The sequence below is a fragment of the Crocodylus porosus genome, unplaced genomic scaffold, assembly GCF_001723895.1.
Source record: "Crocodylus porosus isolate Cpor-Errol unplaced genomic scaffold, CroPor_comp1, whole genome shotgun sequence".
In the NCBI taxonomy this organism is placed as follows: domain Eukaryota; kingdom Metazoa; phylum Chordata; order Crocodylia; family Crocodylidae; genus Crocodylus; species Crocodylus porosus.
In genome coordinates, this window is record NW_017728929.1 from 5960318 (window position 1) to 5975300 (window position 14983).

The following is a 14983-nucleotide window of genomic DNA, read 5'->3' on the forward strand; positions in this document are numbered from 1 at the left end:
GGTCTGATCTATTCTGAGGTACCATGTTACCACTGCTGTAGCTGAAAGCCATCCATCCGCTAGTGCCTTAACCAGTGCAACTAACATCTGCCAGGTGTTGGCAGCTTTGTCACTCTCTTGCCAGGGGGAATAGTATGGCAGAAGACTGTCGGGGCTTGGAAGAGCAAGTGAATTTGTTTTGGTTCTTCTGTTTTGTGGGATGCATGAGCTCTCCGGTCTTCCTTTTCCACAAGTGTGCGTGCGTGCGTGCGTGCGTGCGTGCGTGTGTGTGTGTGTGTGTGTGTGTGTAGGTAGAAGGGTCTTTCCACTAGTTACATTCTTCAGTCATAACAACTGGTCTCCCTGAGGTCCCGTGGTGCCCACTGCTGCCTATCCACAAACCAAACAGAAGATGAGACGTGATAGGCTCACTAATATTTCCCTGTTTCTCACTCTTACCTACCCCTTTTACCCATGTGGCCACTTTGAAGTGCATGGAAATCACTAAAAGAGTTTCCCCTTTCCTTTTCCTTTGCAGAACCCAGCACAGTTTGGAGAATCGGATTGTGACTCTTCTGATGGGGAGTGTTCTGATGCAACTGTCAGGACCAATAAGCCCTGCAGCTCTGCTACTTGGTAATGATGAATTGTTCCCCAGCCCCTCCTGGTATTGGCAGGACTTCACGTCATCCCCCCTTAATCATACTTTTACAGGAAGAGAAGATGCTTCTCCTTTCCACCCCAGAAATGATCTGCAATAACTTGAATCTCTGGAAAATGTCCAAATGAAATTAGTTCTCACCAAGCATTTCAATCAAGAATGGCAGGGATGTATTTTATTGAATAATCTAGCTACTGTAACATTGATATTTATTTTTTTGACATTTTAACACTTTTTACTGTAAAGAGTGGACTGTATCTATATAAAGACAGAACAGTTGTTGCAAAAAAAAGTTCAGAAAGCAAGCACATCAGAGAGAAACCTCCTTGAAAGTCTTACCTAGACAGCACGCTTTGGCACAATAGAACTCTATTGCTGCTTTCACAGGGGACCAGGCCTTAGGGCCCTACAGATTTGATAGATAAAGAGAAATGAATCAATCAATCTAATCAACTGGAGACACAAAGAGAGACCTTGCTGCAAGGTAACCTATGAACAAACAGCATTCAGTATAACCAGCTGGGTCACTTTTAATCAGAAGGTGGACGTGTTCCTGGAGAAATTTGGTACCACGGTGCTTATGTTCATCCAGGGTCTTCTGAGTCAGTACATTCCCCCTGGGATGCAAGTGTGGGGGTTAATTTATGGGGTTTTTTGTTGTTGTTTGTTTTTTAATCAGTGTTTTGTTGTGAGATCCTGCAGACCTACTCCAACCTCAGCCTCCCTTGAGACTTGGGTGTAACAGCACTTCTTAACCCTGTTGTCCTCTTTCCTCTGGCAGCACTGATTTCCAGGGGATTAGAGAAAGCTCTCTCAGACCCCGAGTGCCCATGTTTCAGTTTACTTCTCTTTGCCTCCAGGCTTCCTGGCTCACTTTTTTCAATTTAAGAAATTCATCAGATCAGTGTTGAGAAAAACAAGAACTTGCAAACCAAGGAAGCCGCATTCTGCATTAGTCCAGGGAGGAAACCAGGGAACCCTCCAAGGCAACCTCCTACTGACTGCAACACCATGTGCCCAGCCAACACCAAGGGAGGGAGCTGTGTATGCATGGCTGAGCCAGGGAGGGAGCGGTGTAAAACAGAAAGCAAGACCTGGAATCAGTTCATTGTCAGAGGATGGGGGGGTTTGTCCTGGTCTTGAGGGAGTGCTATGGGGTGGGGCAGGAAAAGCATCTCAATCACCTGTCCAGCTTCCAGTCTGGAGGAGGAACTGTCCCATAGTGGCTGGAAGGCTGAGGCATTGGCAGACCAGAACCCCGTATGTTCCTAAGGAACTCCTTGTGCCTTCCCTTTGCAAACAGACCACTTTTTAACCAATGTTGCAACAGAACGAAGATGCAAGGCCTGTTTCTCCCGCCCTTAGTAACATCTCTCCTAGAAAACCTCCACTTCACCTTCAGAACCCCCGGGCAAGGGACCTCCCCTTCCAGGCTAGGATGGCGAGAGCGGCCATCATCCTACCCCCACGGTTTCCCCTTGTGCAGTGCGCGAGCCTGAGGTGACCAGCCAGAGCTGACTGTAGGCAGGTTCTTCTGTTGCTGTTTACATTTTCTGTTGAGCTGTTGATTTGAGCTCTGCTTTGATTAATTTATAGCCTAGTGGCAAAATGAAGGCACCGTTTGTCTGTTGACAGAGAGCAGTATTCTATGCGTGAAAATGATCCCTTATTTTTAAAATTTTTGTAGCTGGACTACACGCAGATCTTAAGTTATGACTTTATTTTGTTATTTATTATTGTTTCTGTAGATCAGAAGATTGGCTTTACTACTAGCACAGCTGTTTTCTCTCCGTGTGACAGAGCCACACGAGTGAGAGCAGAGCTGGTTCTGGGGGCTGTCAGTAGTCACCTTATGCTGTGACCTCCAACAGCGGCTCCCAGAGCACAGTCATTCTGGGGGCTGAGCACCAGTCAGGAAGCGCCCAACTTCACGGGCCTTAAAAGACATTTCCTGTTGTCAACACTAAATTTCCTTGCTCATGAGTGACCAGTGGAAGGGGCAGGGAGGAGGGAGTTAACAAGAAGCCAGTTAACAGGCGGAGGAGCCCAGAGTCCTAAAGGGAGTGGCTTCCCAGGGCCAGGAGCGAGCAGGGTACTCAGTGCCAAGAGCAGACAGAGCCAGGCATGGCTTTGCAGTTGAGGTCCCCAGGGCCAAGCAGCCAGGGAAAAGAGAAGCAAGAGCCACAAGTCATCCCTTGAAGTCTGAAGACAGTAAGTTGGAGTGACCTCTCCCCACCCCCAAGAAAAGAGGTAGCAAGTCTGGTGGGCCAGGGAGAGAGAGCATTTGTCCATGACAAGGCACGATAGGAGTTCTTGGACTCAACAGTAGTGCCCACTAAGATATGCAGAGAAGCATGTGAGTTGAGCTAGCCCTCCCTGCTTTCCCCTGGACACCACGCCAGACTTCTTGTCTTTCCCTTCAGCTCCCATGGTTCACTTCAGTGGCCTGGAGTTGGAGCCAAATTCTTACGAGTCTTCCCCTCTCCCTCCTTGCAGCAGTCTGCTCCCTCTTCATAGCCAGAGGCATTACCCCAGTACCTGCCTAGTATCCCTTCAGGACTCCTGTGAGCAGGATGTACAGAGCACTGCTCGTGACAGCCCAGGAGACTCCTCTGACCTGCTCAGAGCATGTGTAGGACTGCAGCAGCTCAGGTGAGGTGAGGGCTGATGTGGGCAGCCCTGCTGTGCACCTAGGACTGTTACCATCCTAACAGGCTCTGTGTGAGCAGGGCTGGAACCAGACCTTCAACCTATGGCACATGCACTTTCTCCCAGCCAGGCTGATCTAGTATTCTCTACACATGATGAGCTACAAGAGGCAGGCTTCACTGCACTGGAGTCCCTGGCCCCATCCCACGTGCCGTCTCTTTTGGCAGGGGCTCTTCCAAACATTCCAGGCTGCTCCAGAAACCCAGCCCAAGAAATGGTCTTCCTCTCACCAGGGCTTATGCCAAGCCATGAGGAGTTGTGGATGGGAATGAGTTTAAGGGCCCTGCCATACATTCAAATTCAGGCTAGATAGAAACCAGCTATAGAGTTGTTACATGTTTTCAGGTACTAACTTTGTAGCTGGACAGCCATTTTTATGGCATGATAATGACTTGGCATATGTGGATGATCTAAATTTATTGTGTGATTCACTAGTTAATTGTGTAACGTGTAACATGTAGCAAGGGCCTGAGATTCACGATATTGCTGGGTGGATTTTAGGAGCTCCATCCTCTTGCAATGGGGATTGCCTTGGCTCTCCAACAGTGCTTGCTTGTACCCCAGCACATCCGGTGAGCACAAGCAAGCTGTTAGCTAGTTTTAAAGGTTTACATCCTGCATGATTGATAGCTTTCTCTTGCTCCAGGCCCTGTGCACTTGGTCTTACTAGTAGGTAAGTCAGCCTGAACAACAGCCCCGGCCCATTAGAGGAAGAGAAGACTGAGAAACAGCTGGTTGGGTGCAGCAGGCGAGGTGTGCTCACTAGTGGAGCCAGGCTGCCTTTGGCTCTGCCATGCAGGTGTAGCTATGCTGGCGTGACAGATCATATCCCCTCATCACTGTTGATTGCATGGTGCCTCTGTTGGTGTCCAGCGTCATGGTGCTGCTTCCATGCTGTTGGGATTCTTTCCTGGTGAGCAGCACAAGGGCATGCAGCTGTATGTACAGGTCATAGTGCTGCAGCCACTCCTGTTGCTTGGGAAAGCCAGATCCTGTGGTTGGGCACTCTGGCCTCAGAAGCAAAATGAATCCAGCACCTATAACGGCGCAGAAGCCATGCTAGGGAGGGACAGACCAAGCTCTTGTCTGTGTTGACCTTATGGCGATAGGTCTATGCAGAGTGCAAGGGAAGAGTGTCCTCTTGCAAAGAGCAGACTTAACTGAGAGGCTGCAGCTCTCCCAGAGGAAATCCTTGCCATTTCATAGATGACAAATAGGGGCTGAGTTCTGCTGCCAGGGGCAGGGAAGTGTTTGCAAACTCATGGGCATGCCCTGAGGTATGCAGGGGTGTCTGAAAGCTGATATCAGCATGGCCTGTCACAAGAGCAGTGTTTGGGTGAGGGCACTGCCAAAACCTGGCAGAGTCTCTGAGCTGAATGGGGCTGATCTGGTAGGCACAGACCCCTGAAGAGCATTCAGGAAGGCAGCAGCAGGCTGGTCACTGTCCCACACCCAATTTTTTTCTCCTCCTACTACATAAAACCTCATTCCCTGGGGAAAAGGCAAGTGGCAGAAATCCCTGCCTGCGTCCCGAGCTGCCCTGATCCGACCTGACTCGCATGGCTGCTGACAGCTCCTCAACACCAGCCTGGCTTCACTCTCAGAGGATGAATGTTGTTCTCCTCACTGTCAGTGTTAAAAGTGACCATTTCATCTCAGTAGCTCTCATTTCTCTCTCTCCTCCCTGCTCTGTGGCTTCCTGAAACAAACTTGATTTTTTTGTATTGAACCGTGTACAGTGATGGGAACAAGAATGACTATCAGAGCAAACAATGCATGGAATAAAAAGCCAGTGTACTTCCACTGTCCCAGCCTTGGCTTGTCATCTGGGTGCTGAGGGTGTTGGGGTGGGATGGTTCACGCTGGAAGTCACTTTTTAAAGAGTAGCAAACAGCTAATGCTGAACCCTATTTTACATTACCTGTCTGCTTCCAGCTGTTCATTTACTCCCTGGAGCTTCCAGGATGAAAATGGAAAGTGACTTGGCTGCACCGGCATTCTTCTGGTGTAGATGCAGGCCCTGAGTGTTGGGCTTGGGCTGAATCTTCAAAGCAGCAGGGCAGCTGAGCAGTGGTCACTGGGTACACATGCACTTTGCTGCATCCCTTCCCTCAAGTTCTTTTCTGCCCCCCTTCCCCTCACCAACTATCTTCTTTTGTCCTTCAAAACTCTTTCCCCCCTTAGTCCTTAGTCTGCAAGTGCCACATAACAGCCAGAGGCATGGGACGCAAGTGCTGGCAAAGACAGGAGACTCCAGCCTCTCACTGGAGGATACAGCCAGGATGTGGCAGACAGGGCAAGGCTGGCTTGATCTGTTTCTGTGACACAGGCCAGAGGGCTGCCATAGAGCAGACAGCCAAGCACAGCATGGCTTGGTGGGTATGAAGTCTTGGCTCCTCAGCATAGCAGGGGTGCTGTGCTCAGATGCATATCCTGTTGCTACCCAAGCAGGCACCCGTTTTGCACCAGTTTGTTGGGCAGGTCAGCAGCGCCTGGGGAAAAGGAGCCTGTGGCCCAGTCTGAAACTGCACCTCTGTGCTCTCCTTGCAGGGTAGGCTGAAGTGCGCCAGGGACACTAGGCACATCCATGATCACCTGGACTTCCTGCTCTGGCTCACTCCCTCTGTGCTGTTTCTCCCCCAAGGACACTAGGCATTTTAGGGCACTGGGTGCCTCACCTCTGCACTCTGCCCCACGGGCACCAAACTTACATGGCTGGCAGCTGCTTCCTCATCAACAAACAGCATGTCTTTGGTCTCAGGCCAGGGCTTTACAGTCAGGCTGACCCCTACCACCCTGGCTCCTGGCCTCTCTCAAAGCACACATGCCTTCACGAGGCAGAGGGGTGGATAGGGCCTGTGTGGCTGAGGCCTGTTGTGGAGCAATGTGATCTGCCTTAAGGCCAGTTGCACAAGCACCAAGTTCACTTAAAGAAAATTCCACAACCATTTATTAGGAAAACCATCCACTGCCATGTAAACACACAGGACTGGTTGGCAAGGCACTTGGTTCAAGACCATTGAGGACAGGCAATCCCTGCTGGGTCGAGTCAGGCATGCACTGCGTTCCCTTGAGCCTCATCTCTTAGGGGTAGCAGCCGTTTCAGAAAGCTCCTCTCTCCGGATCTTGTGCAAGCTCAAGGCCCAGGACACAGACAAGGAGGCAAGGAAGTGGACACCTTGCCCTGGCACAACGCACCATGGCCACAGCAACATGACTTAGCACAAACAAGGCTGACGACACTGCTCCTGCTGCATGCAAGGGGTTTACAAACAAGCAGGCACAACACATGCTACCTGTGGCTGTGATGTGGCCAGGGCCTGCCTCTTCTCAGGAATTATAACTGAGGCAGGCCAGGCATCCTGGCAACAGGACACAAAGCCCCAACTATCAATGAGGAAAGTACAGTTGTCCTAGAGCTCCATGTCCTTTCTCTAATACAGGCGGTATCATCCTGGGATAACAGCATCTTCACCTTGCGTGGAGACACCAGTTGTTGGCCATCACTAGAGGCAGATCCTAAGTGATGATGGGACCAGAAGCCACCCCAGAGTGGGCAATGTCCCCATTGGTTGGGAAGTGCTGAAACTGCCTGCACCACTCTGAGGTGGGAAATGCAGCCGGAGAGCTGCAGAGCCACATGGGCCTTAGCAATCTTGAGAGTGCCTGGCTGAGGTAGGGCCAGGGGCAGCATGAATCAGAGAAGAAACATGGCTGGGCAAGCTGTGGAGGGCACTGTTCCCCTCCTGAGGTCAATGCTGCAGAAGCCAAGATCTTGACTAACTGCCCACACCTTGCAAGGGAAAGCAAAGCCCTTCTTGCAAGCCTCATTACCAGCAGAGCTACTGTCCCTTCAGCACTTAAACCAATAGCATCAGCTCAGTGCTGGAAAGAGACCAAGGAAAGGGCACACAACACCAGGCAGCTTTGTGAAGAGCCCTAGTGGGAGAGCTGACTAGGGTGCCTGCCACTGTGCCCTGCACATGCTGAGCTCCCCAGCCAGCACAGCAGAGCCACTAGCAACAGAAAGGCACCTGCACATGAATGCCAGGCAGCCAGCAGTGACCACTAGCACTCGAATCAGGCATGCTAGTTAGCCTTTTGGGGGCCAGTGCAGCCTTCTCAACCCCCGTGGCAGCTCCCCACTCCCTGTACATTCACCTACATACAAGCACCATTTAAAAACAAGACCATTTTGTCTCCTTTGAGATTTAAAAGGAGATCTTTAAAAGCTGCTGATTGTCCTCCACCTGTGCTGCCAGTTGGAGAGGTTGTGCCAACAGCAGGTTAAAATGCCCACAGCTGGGGCCGAGGATTGCATCTGCCCCGCAGATATGCCATGAGATGCTCCCAGAGCTGCCAGCTGCAGCCCATCACATGCTCTTTCTGCCATTAAGCAGGTGGATGCTCTGTCCCTTGCTGTCCAACATGAGGTGTCCCTGGCTGTACTTCTTAATGAGAGTACCAGGGATCAGTGCCACCATGGCAGTAGCCAGCAGCTTCAGCAGTGTGTCCCACGAGAAGATGGCATCCAGGGAGGTGACCTGGGAGAGGATGGAGCCAGTCTGCACGCAGATGAAGTTATAGGGCATGAGACCTGGGAGATTTTGTGGGGGAGAAAAACCTTGAGATTAGCCAGCTGGTCCCAGCCCCTTCATGCCTCCCTACGCTGTGGCAGCTCAAATGCTCCTGGAACTGCGCCTGCCAGTGCCTTACACCACATGCACTGGCCAAGGGCGCAGTGACCCCAAGGCCCTGCCTGAGCCGAGAGCTGCCCCACAGAAGAACACCTATGTTGCTCCGGGCCCCTCGTGACTCAGAGCTAGCATTGAGCTAGCTACCCAAGCAAATTCTTGCCTGGGGGTAATTCCCATCTCCTCATCCCTGTTCCTCAAGAGAGGAGGCATCCCTAAGGGCAAGTCTTTGTATTAAGGCAGGGCCCAGTCCAATGTCTGTCCCAGGCTGGGTATCCTTGAGAATGCTCTGCTCCCTGCACCCGGCACAGCCAGGAGGCCCCACTCCATGGGTGATACACCTCCCCCTCCAGGCAGCAGGTCTAATGTGCAAGCAGAAGGGGGTGGGGCCCAGCAAACACTTGCAGGCAGGAGGAAGGCATTGCCTATTGTGGGCCAGGGAAGTCCTCAGCAGATATCTTAAGTACCAAGTCTTACCAAAGCCCCACATAAGGCCTGAGCCCTGACATGCAGGCTCCAAACCCCTACTGGATCCTCAGAGAGCCCCAAATCCATAAGCACCCCCCTTGTTCCCATGAAGTTTCCCAACTGAGTCCAGGCATGCTAAAAAACAGCTCAGTTCTGACATGGCTGAACTCATGGTGCCTCAGCCCTCTCAGGACCCACCTCCCACAGGGGTTCCTATCTCTGGCACCTGGAAGCCCAGCAGGCATACTGGGCTCTGCACAAAACCTGGGTGCTCTAGCTGCTAGGCTGAAGCCATGCTGAATCTCTCCCCCTGCTACAAGAGCCATTTATCCCATGCAATGCTAAATGGCTTCCGCAGGTTGAAACCAAGAGCTATCACCACCTGTTCCCCAGCCAGGCGTTAACCAGAGAGCAAGCGCTGCTGCTTGGAGCAGGGAAGAGGCAAGTGTCATCAGGCAGATGGAGCTGAACCAGATTCCCCACATGCTCTAACCAGCAACCCTCTTCCTCCTCCTTCAGCTCTGCTGAAAGAGCTATCATCAACTCACCTTGGTTCTCACACGGAAGAGCAAAAGTTATTTCCCCATCAGAACTGTTGCACCAAACCCTCTTCCAAGCCAAGGCAGACATCTCCCTCTCAGAGGGCTGGATCTCAGATACAGCCCTGCTCCCACACCTTACTGGACAGCTGAGAGGTGTGCCCGCCTCTGGGATGGCTGTGCCACCCAACTCTCCCATGTGCACCGTGCCTCCCTCAGGCTGCAAATTCCACTATAAAGGGCAGATCTCTGAAGCAGGGCCCCTCTGCACTAAGGATTGCAGACATCATTGCATGGAGTTAGGCTTAAAGCAGCAAGTAGGCTGGGCAACAGAGTGGACATGTGGGCTCTCCTAGGCTACCTGCCCCCAAGAAACTAAAACAAAGCCAACAAAGACCAGCGTGAACATTGAGCCCCCAGGGCAGCCATTTCACCACTGGGGAGTACCTGCCAGGGCCTGGACAGCAGCAGGCTGGGGTTGGCCATAACTGAGTCACTTGCTATGAGAACCTGAATGCTGCCACATGCCACATTCAGCTGGGCAACAGAGGAGGGGAGGCTACTACATGTTTATTCAAACTGCTGTAGCAAGATAAGCAGGCTGGGCCTGCTCCCCCCTCCCTCCACAGTGCTTACCAATGAGAACAGACAAGAAGAACTGAGATAGGGGGATGTTGAGGATTGGCGATGTGAGGTTCAGGAACCAGTTGGGGGTCATGGGGAACAGCCTTAGAAACAGCAGGAAGAAGAATAGGCAGCTCCTGTTCTCTTCCACCTGTAGCAGAGAAGAAAAACCATATCACCATTAAGCGTGTTCCCACAGACAACTCTATCCAGTCTATGGAGACAGCTGAGAGACCAGCTGTTGACACAGGTGAGACACTTGACTAGGGGTGGGATTGGTCTCAGGAAGATGTAACATCACATTGGCTCACAATCACATCCAAGCCCGAGGCACTGAGTCCAGGCCACATGGAGCATACTGTTCTAGTCATACACACCCACGTCAGGCAGCATTAAAGCAATTCAGCCCCTTGCACATACCTCCTAGTGCACAGGAGCCTTCCCCTCAGCATGACCAGGCTCCAGCACATGAAGGCAGTATGTGGCATGGGCTTGCTCATCCACATAACCACCAGCTTTAAAGCAATTGTTGAATAAGAAACACTTGGCCTGGGAGCAAGCATCCACAGGTTTGGGCCTTCAGACAGCCAGAGGGAACTGGTCCTGCCCTGGCCACAGCAGCAGTTAGATATAACGGGGTGCTCCAGACCAAAGAAAGACAGTGGATTTACACCACGATCCACAGTGGAACCAGGTGCCTGCCCCACAGATGAATCCTCAGCCCCAGGCTGAACACCAAGTCTCCCTGTACAGCACATGGGAAAGGGAAGGGCCTCAACGTTTTCCATTGAATGGTCTTTGCAGCAGGGGCTGGACCCCAGGGCTCCCACCTGGGAGATGCAAGAGTCCTAGCCATGAAGCAAGACAGCCAGGCTCACACTTGCTTTCCCTCTGGCCCAGCAAATGTTGAAGCATTCCATGGAAGGAGGAAGAGCCTGAGCAGGAGCCCTTATCCAGAGCAGTCTTGAGCCTGGTGGGTAGGGAGGGGGGAGATATGGGTTTGAACTCCTCAGGCAGTTGGAGGTGGGGGGGTGTTTATCTGGATCTCCCACTTCCTGAGTAAGAAAATTCACCACCAAGTTACTACATAAAATGGGCAGCAGCAGAGCTGCTGCCACTGCCTCCTCTGGAAAAGAAAGTGGCTGTTGCTACAGTCTGCAGAGCATGGTCAGGTAGGAATATTGTGGGAATGCCTAACTAAACTGGGTCCCTCCAGAGAGCATGGTGGAGGCCTGCTGACAACATGGACCCTGACTGGACTTAGGAGGGAGTTAGCACCAGGCTGCTCAGCCCTGCACAGAGCAAGCCCTTCTGAGCAAGCCCAGATGCCCAACTTCAGACATGTGGGGAACCTGAATGCTGGAAGCTTTGGCACCTGGGTACTTTTGGTGCCTTCAGGGTTTGACAGCAACAGAGCAGGGCTCAGAGGATCCAACTCTGGATTCTTCAACACAAGGACGTCCATGGCTATGGGTCCTGGCGGCCAGAGATTTTTCAGGCTCGTGTTTTACAAGAACAGAGCAAACCCCCTCCCTTTGTGGCAGTGCACTGCTGCCCAAGTCTGTGCAGGCCCAGGCCTCCAAGTGCTTGTGCCTCTGAGTGTGGCTGGTCTGCGAGTTTCCATGCCCCCTGGGGTGCACAGGCTGGCATTCCTCACTCTCAACGCTCTGGCCCCCAAAATGCAGCATTACCTGCAGAAAACTGAGGGGAACAATTTACGGTTCCTAAGCTTCAGGATGTGGAAGGCTCTGTTTCCATGGATGCAAGGCCCAGCAGAAGCAGCTGAAGCAGCTTCAAGCCAAGCTTGTGTGGGGGATAAGTTAAAGGTGTTAGCATTAATTTCAGCTGCAAATGTAGAACCAGCCTTCACACCCTTCAGAACCCTCAGGCAGAGGCTGGGAGGAAGCATGGTGACTTGAGCCTTCACATGGCCTGAGTTTCAGGCCTCCCAGAACCTGGTGAGTTTTAAACGTGAGCCTAGGAGCTATCTCAACACCAGGTCTCCACATGAAGAATTCAGCCCATGGCAATGGAGGGGGAAGGTAGACTAAGCTGCTGCTGCACTCCCCTCCTATAGGCTGGGTCAGGTCAACAGAACTAGCAGGGCTCAAATGCCTTATCCCCCACGCCGCACAACACCCGTGTCCAGCAAAACTTTTGGTGCTGGTGCTGATAGGCAGGAAGGAAAAGCCCAGGGTAAGTCAATGTATGACAGACATGGGAAGGGAGTCCCCAGGGCTCTTTCTGCAATGCTTTTCTGGAGCAGGCTGCAGTGACACCAGAGGGTGCTGCCCGACTCCTGCTCTCAGAGCGCTTTCTGTTGTGCAAGGGCTAATGCAGGGTTTTACTCCCCTGGGCAAAGCCCATGCTCATCCTGGGTTTCAGCCATAACACCCCCACTTTGCAATCATTGTAGAGACCAAAAACTAGAGAGGCCTCTGCACTGGAGGGGGGAGACAGGGTGAGAAACACAGGGCAGCACTAGCAGGGCTTGGTGGTTCCCTCTGTATCTGTGGCACATATTTCACCTGTTGCTATTTTCAGCTCTTTGCTGAGCCATACAATTTGGAGGGAGATGCATGTCACCAGCTGTAGCCCTTTCACATCAACAAGCACCAGCTGCTCCCTCAGGCACAAAACAGGGCCCTTCTACCTCCAGTTATGAAACCAAGACATTAGGCATCAGCAGTGGCAGACTGGTCAGAGACAAGTGTTAATCCTGGCTCCAGTGTCAACCTGCTGCCCGACCTCAGACAACCCACTTAGCCTCAGCATCCCTGCTCCTTTGCCTACAAGACTGAGCACACTGCTTATTCAAAGAGAAGGCTTCTCAGAGGCAATCAGAGACTCAGAGCGGCCCTGCCCAGCTCAGTGTACCACTAATTCAGTGCCTGACAGGCCGCCGCCTTCCCAAGAGCGGGGGAGGGCTGCCCCCAGGCTTCAATCCTTCTCCTCCAACACTTGCCTTGGAAAGCAGGCAGTAGAGAGAAGCAACCTTGCCCCATCCACCCTGCTCTACCTCAGCAGTGCAACCTCACACATGCTGAACATGTGTGGAAAGCCAAGTCCAAGCTGTGCCCATCAGCCCACCATGGATGGTTTAGACCCATCCCGAGGGCCATGAGCACATGTGGAAGTTGTCGTGGTCTCTTTACCTTTCTTTGCAGCACAGCCACTTTGTCAGGGAAATAGTAGACCACAAACTGCTTCCCAAAGGCGCTGGAGAGTAGGTAACAGCAGGTGGCTCCCACAGACGTCAGGAAAGAGCACAACACAAGCCCCATCCATGGGCCAAACAGTGCCCCACCGAGGACATTCTGGGAGCACAAAACAAGGAAGCTTCATGACCAACGGGAACAAACACAGTGCAGAACAGTCCACGCTCCAACCCCCTTTCCTCCCTCTTGTGACTGCAAAACAGGGAGCAACTACAGAACCTGCTTAAGGGGAGCAGTAATGACAATAAGACAGTATTTCTAGCTTATTTAAATACATTTTGGCAGAGGGATCCAAAGGAGCTGGTGCCACAGGCACCTGTGGAAATATCTGAGGGGATCTGAATCCTCTATGTACTCCCAGGGGAGTGCCCCAACCTCCAAGGAACAGGCTATTCCAGGGGGAAGGGGAGGATGGCACCGTCCCCCTCTCCAGGAAAGAATTCAAGGTCCATTGATCCAGGGACAGCCCAAGAGAGAACCTGTGTGTCTGCAGTCTAGCGACCCTACCAATCAGCAGGGAGGAGAGAGCTCTGTGGTTCAATCCCTTCTCTCAGGGCCACATGTGAACAAACAGCCAGCGGGGAAAGCACATGATAGCAGCTGCTCATCACAGAGCATGAAGCAACCTGGACCTGGCTGCTGCTCTTCTGTATTAATCCTTGGCTATAAGGCAGGTCCAGTCCCGTGTCTCACAGGTGCCCAGAGTGTCTCTCTATGCCTGGTGACTTGAACAGCTAAGGCACAAAGCCTACAGGAGCGAGCCCTGTTCCACTGCAGGTCTGAGAACAGCATATGGTTGCAGGAGCTGAGCAGTGATCCTGAACAAAAAGGCTAAACCCAACTGCAGGGCCAGGGCCTCCAGCAAGCCCCTGCTTCCAGACATCTGGCGGGGAGGCAGGAGTTGAGCCTTCTGCAGGACACATTAGTAGAATGGGCCGAGTCCTTGTCTTCTTCTTGGTGTCCCAAGTCCAACCTTTCTATACAATCTGCTCAGGCCACTAGCTCCTGGTGTTGGCGTTGCCAGATCCTGTGGGTGCGTTGTGGTGCTATAGGGCATCTCAGGAGATGATCCGTGGTTTGCTTCTCTTGACAAACACACTGGTTGGTTGTGCAGAGGCCCCATGACTTCATGAGAAAGCTACTTCTTCTGAGACCTGCTCTTAATTCATTTCAGGCTGTGCTGCATGCAGCACTTGTAGCTGGAGCCAGGTTCTAATTCCTTGCTGGGGGTAATTCCTTGAAACAGCAACCACATTTCAACAACCATGGGTCAAGCAGTACTGCATTAATAGGACATGTTCTCCCCCTCTACTGGGCACTGGGGAGGCCACATCTGAGTCCTGTGTTGTTTTGGGACTCCTTCTACGGAAAGGATGTGGACAAGTTGGAGACCAGGGAAGAGCAATGAATGGGGCTGGGGGGCTGGGGGACATGACTTATGAAGAGAGGCTGAGGGAACTGGGCTGGTTTATCCTGGAGAAGAGAGGACTGGGGGAGGGGGGGTGTTAATAGCAGCCTTCAACTCCCTGCAGGGTGATTCCAAAAAAGGATGGAGTGGGCTGTCTCAGCGGTGGCAGATGACAGAACAAGGAGTAATGGGCTCAAGTTGCAGCAAGGGAAGTTGAGGTTGGATATTAGGAAACACTCTCACTAGCAGGGTGGTGAAGCACTGGAACAGGATACCCAGAGAGGTAGTGGGATCTCCACCCCTGGAGGTGTTGAAGCCCAGCTGGACACAGCCCCGGCTGGGGCTGGCCCTGCTCCGAGTAAGTGCTGGACGAGACACACCCCGCACGGACACACGTACCAGGAGGCTGGAGCCGGGGATAGCGAAGCTCTGCTTGTAGAGGTAGGCGGCACTGAACAGCAGCAGCACATAGCCGCGGTGCTCCCGCTGGTAGTAGTGCAGGTGCGCGGCCAGCTCCCGCAGCTCCTCCAGGTCGGCCGGGAACTTCAACGAGCTGCAAGGAGAGGGGGGACCCGCCGTGGGAGCGACAACCCTACCAGGTGTGAGCCCCCCCGGTACGGACCCCCCAGGTGTAACCCTCCCCCCCGTGGCAGGCGCCCCCAACCGCCGCGGGGGCGGGGCGC

General features: G+C 52.7%; 2 protein-coding genes across 3 annotated transcripts in view; one reads left to right on the plus strand and one right to left on the minus strand.

The window, feature by feature from the left end:
• The window catches only part of MAP3K13 (mitogen-activated protein kinase kinase kinase 13), a 116315-nt gene extending 111160 nt beyond the window's left edge, over positions 1–5155 (plus strand). For both annotated transcript variants that reach the window (XM_019542954.1, XM_019542955.1), the window contains one exon: positions 518–5155. In XM_019542954.1, the coding sequence (XP_019398499.1) occupies positions 518–619 (102 nt within the window). In that variant the 3' untranslated portion in view covers positions 620–5155. The remainder of the gene's footprint in view (positions 1–517) is intronic.
• Positions 5156–6281: 1126 nt separating this feature from the next.
• TMEM41A (transmembrane protein 41A) overlaps positions 6282–14983 on the minus strand; it is a 9853-nt gene continuing 1151 nt past the window's right edge. The window contains exons 2-5 of the mRNA XM_019543049.1: positions 14700–14892; positions 12830–12991; positions 9687–9825; positions 6282–7946 (exon numbers count right to left, since the gene is read on the minus strand). Of these exons, the coding sequence (XP_019398594.1) occupies positions 7723–7946; positions 9687–9825; positions 12830–12991; positions 14700–14892 (718 nt within the window). The 3' untranslated portion in view covers positions 6282–7722. The remainder of the gene's footprint in view (positions 7947–9686; positions 9826–12829; positions 12992–14699; positions 14893–14983) is intronic.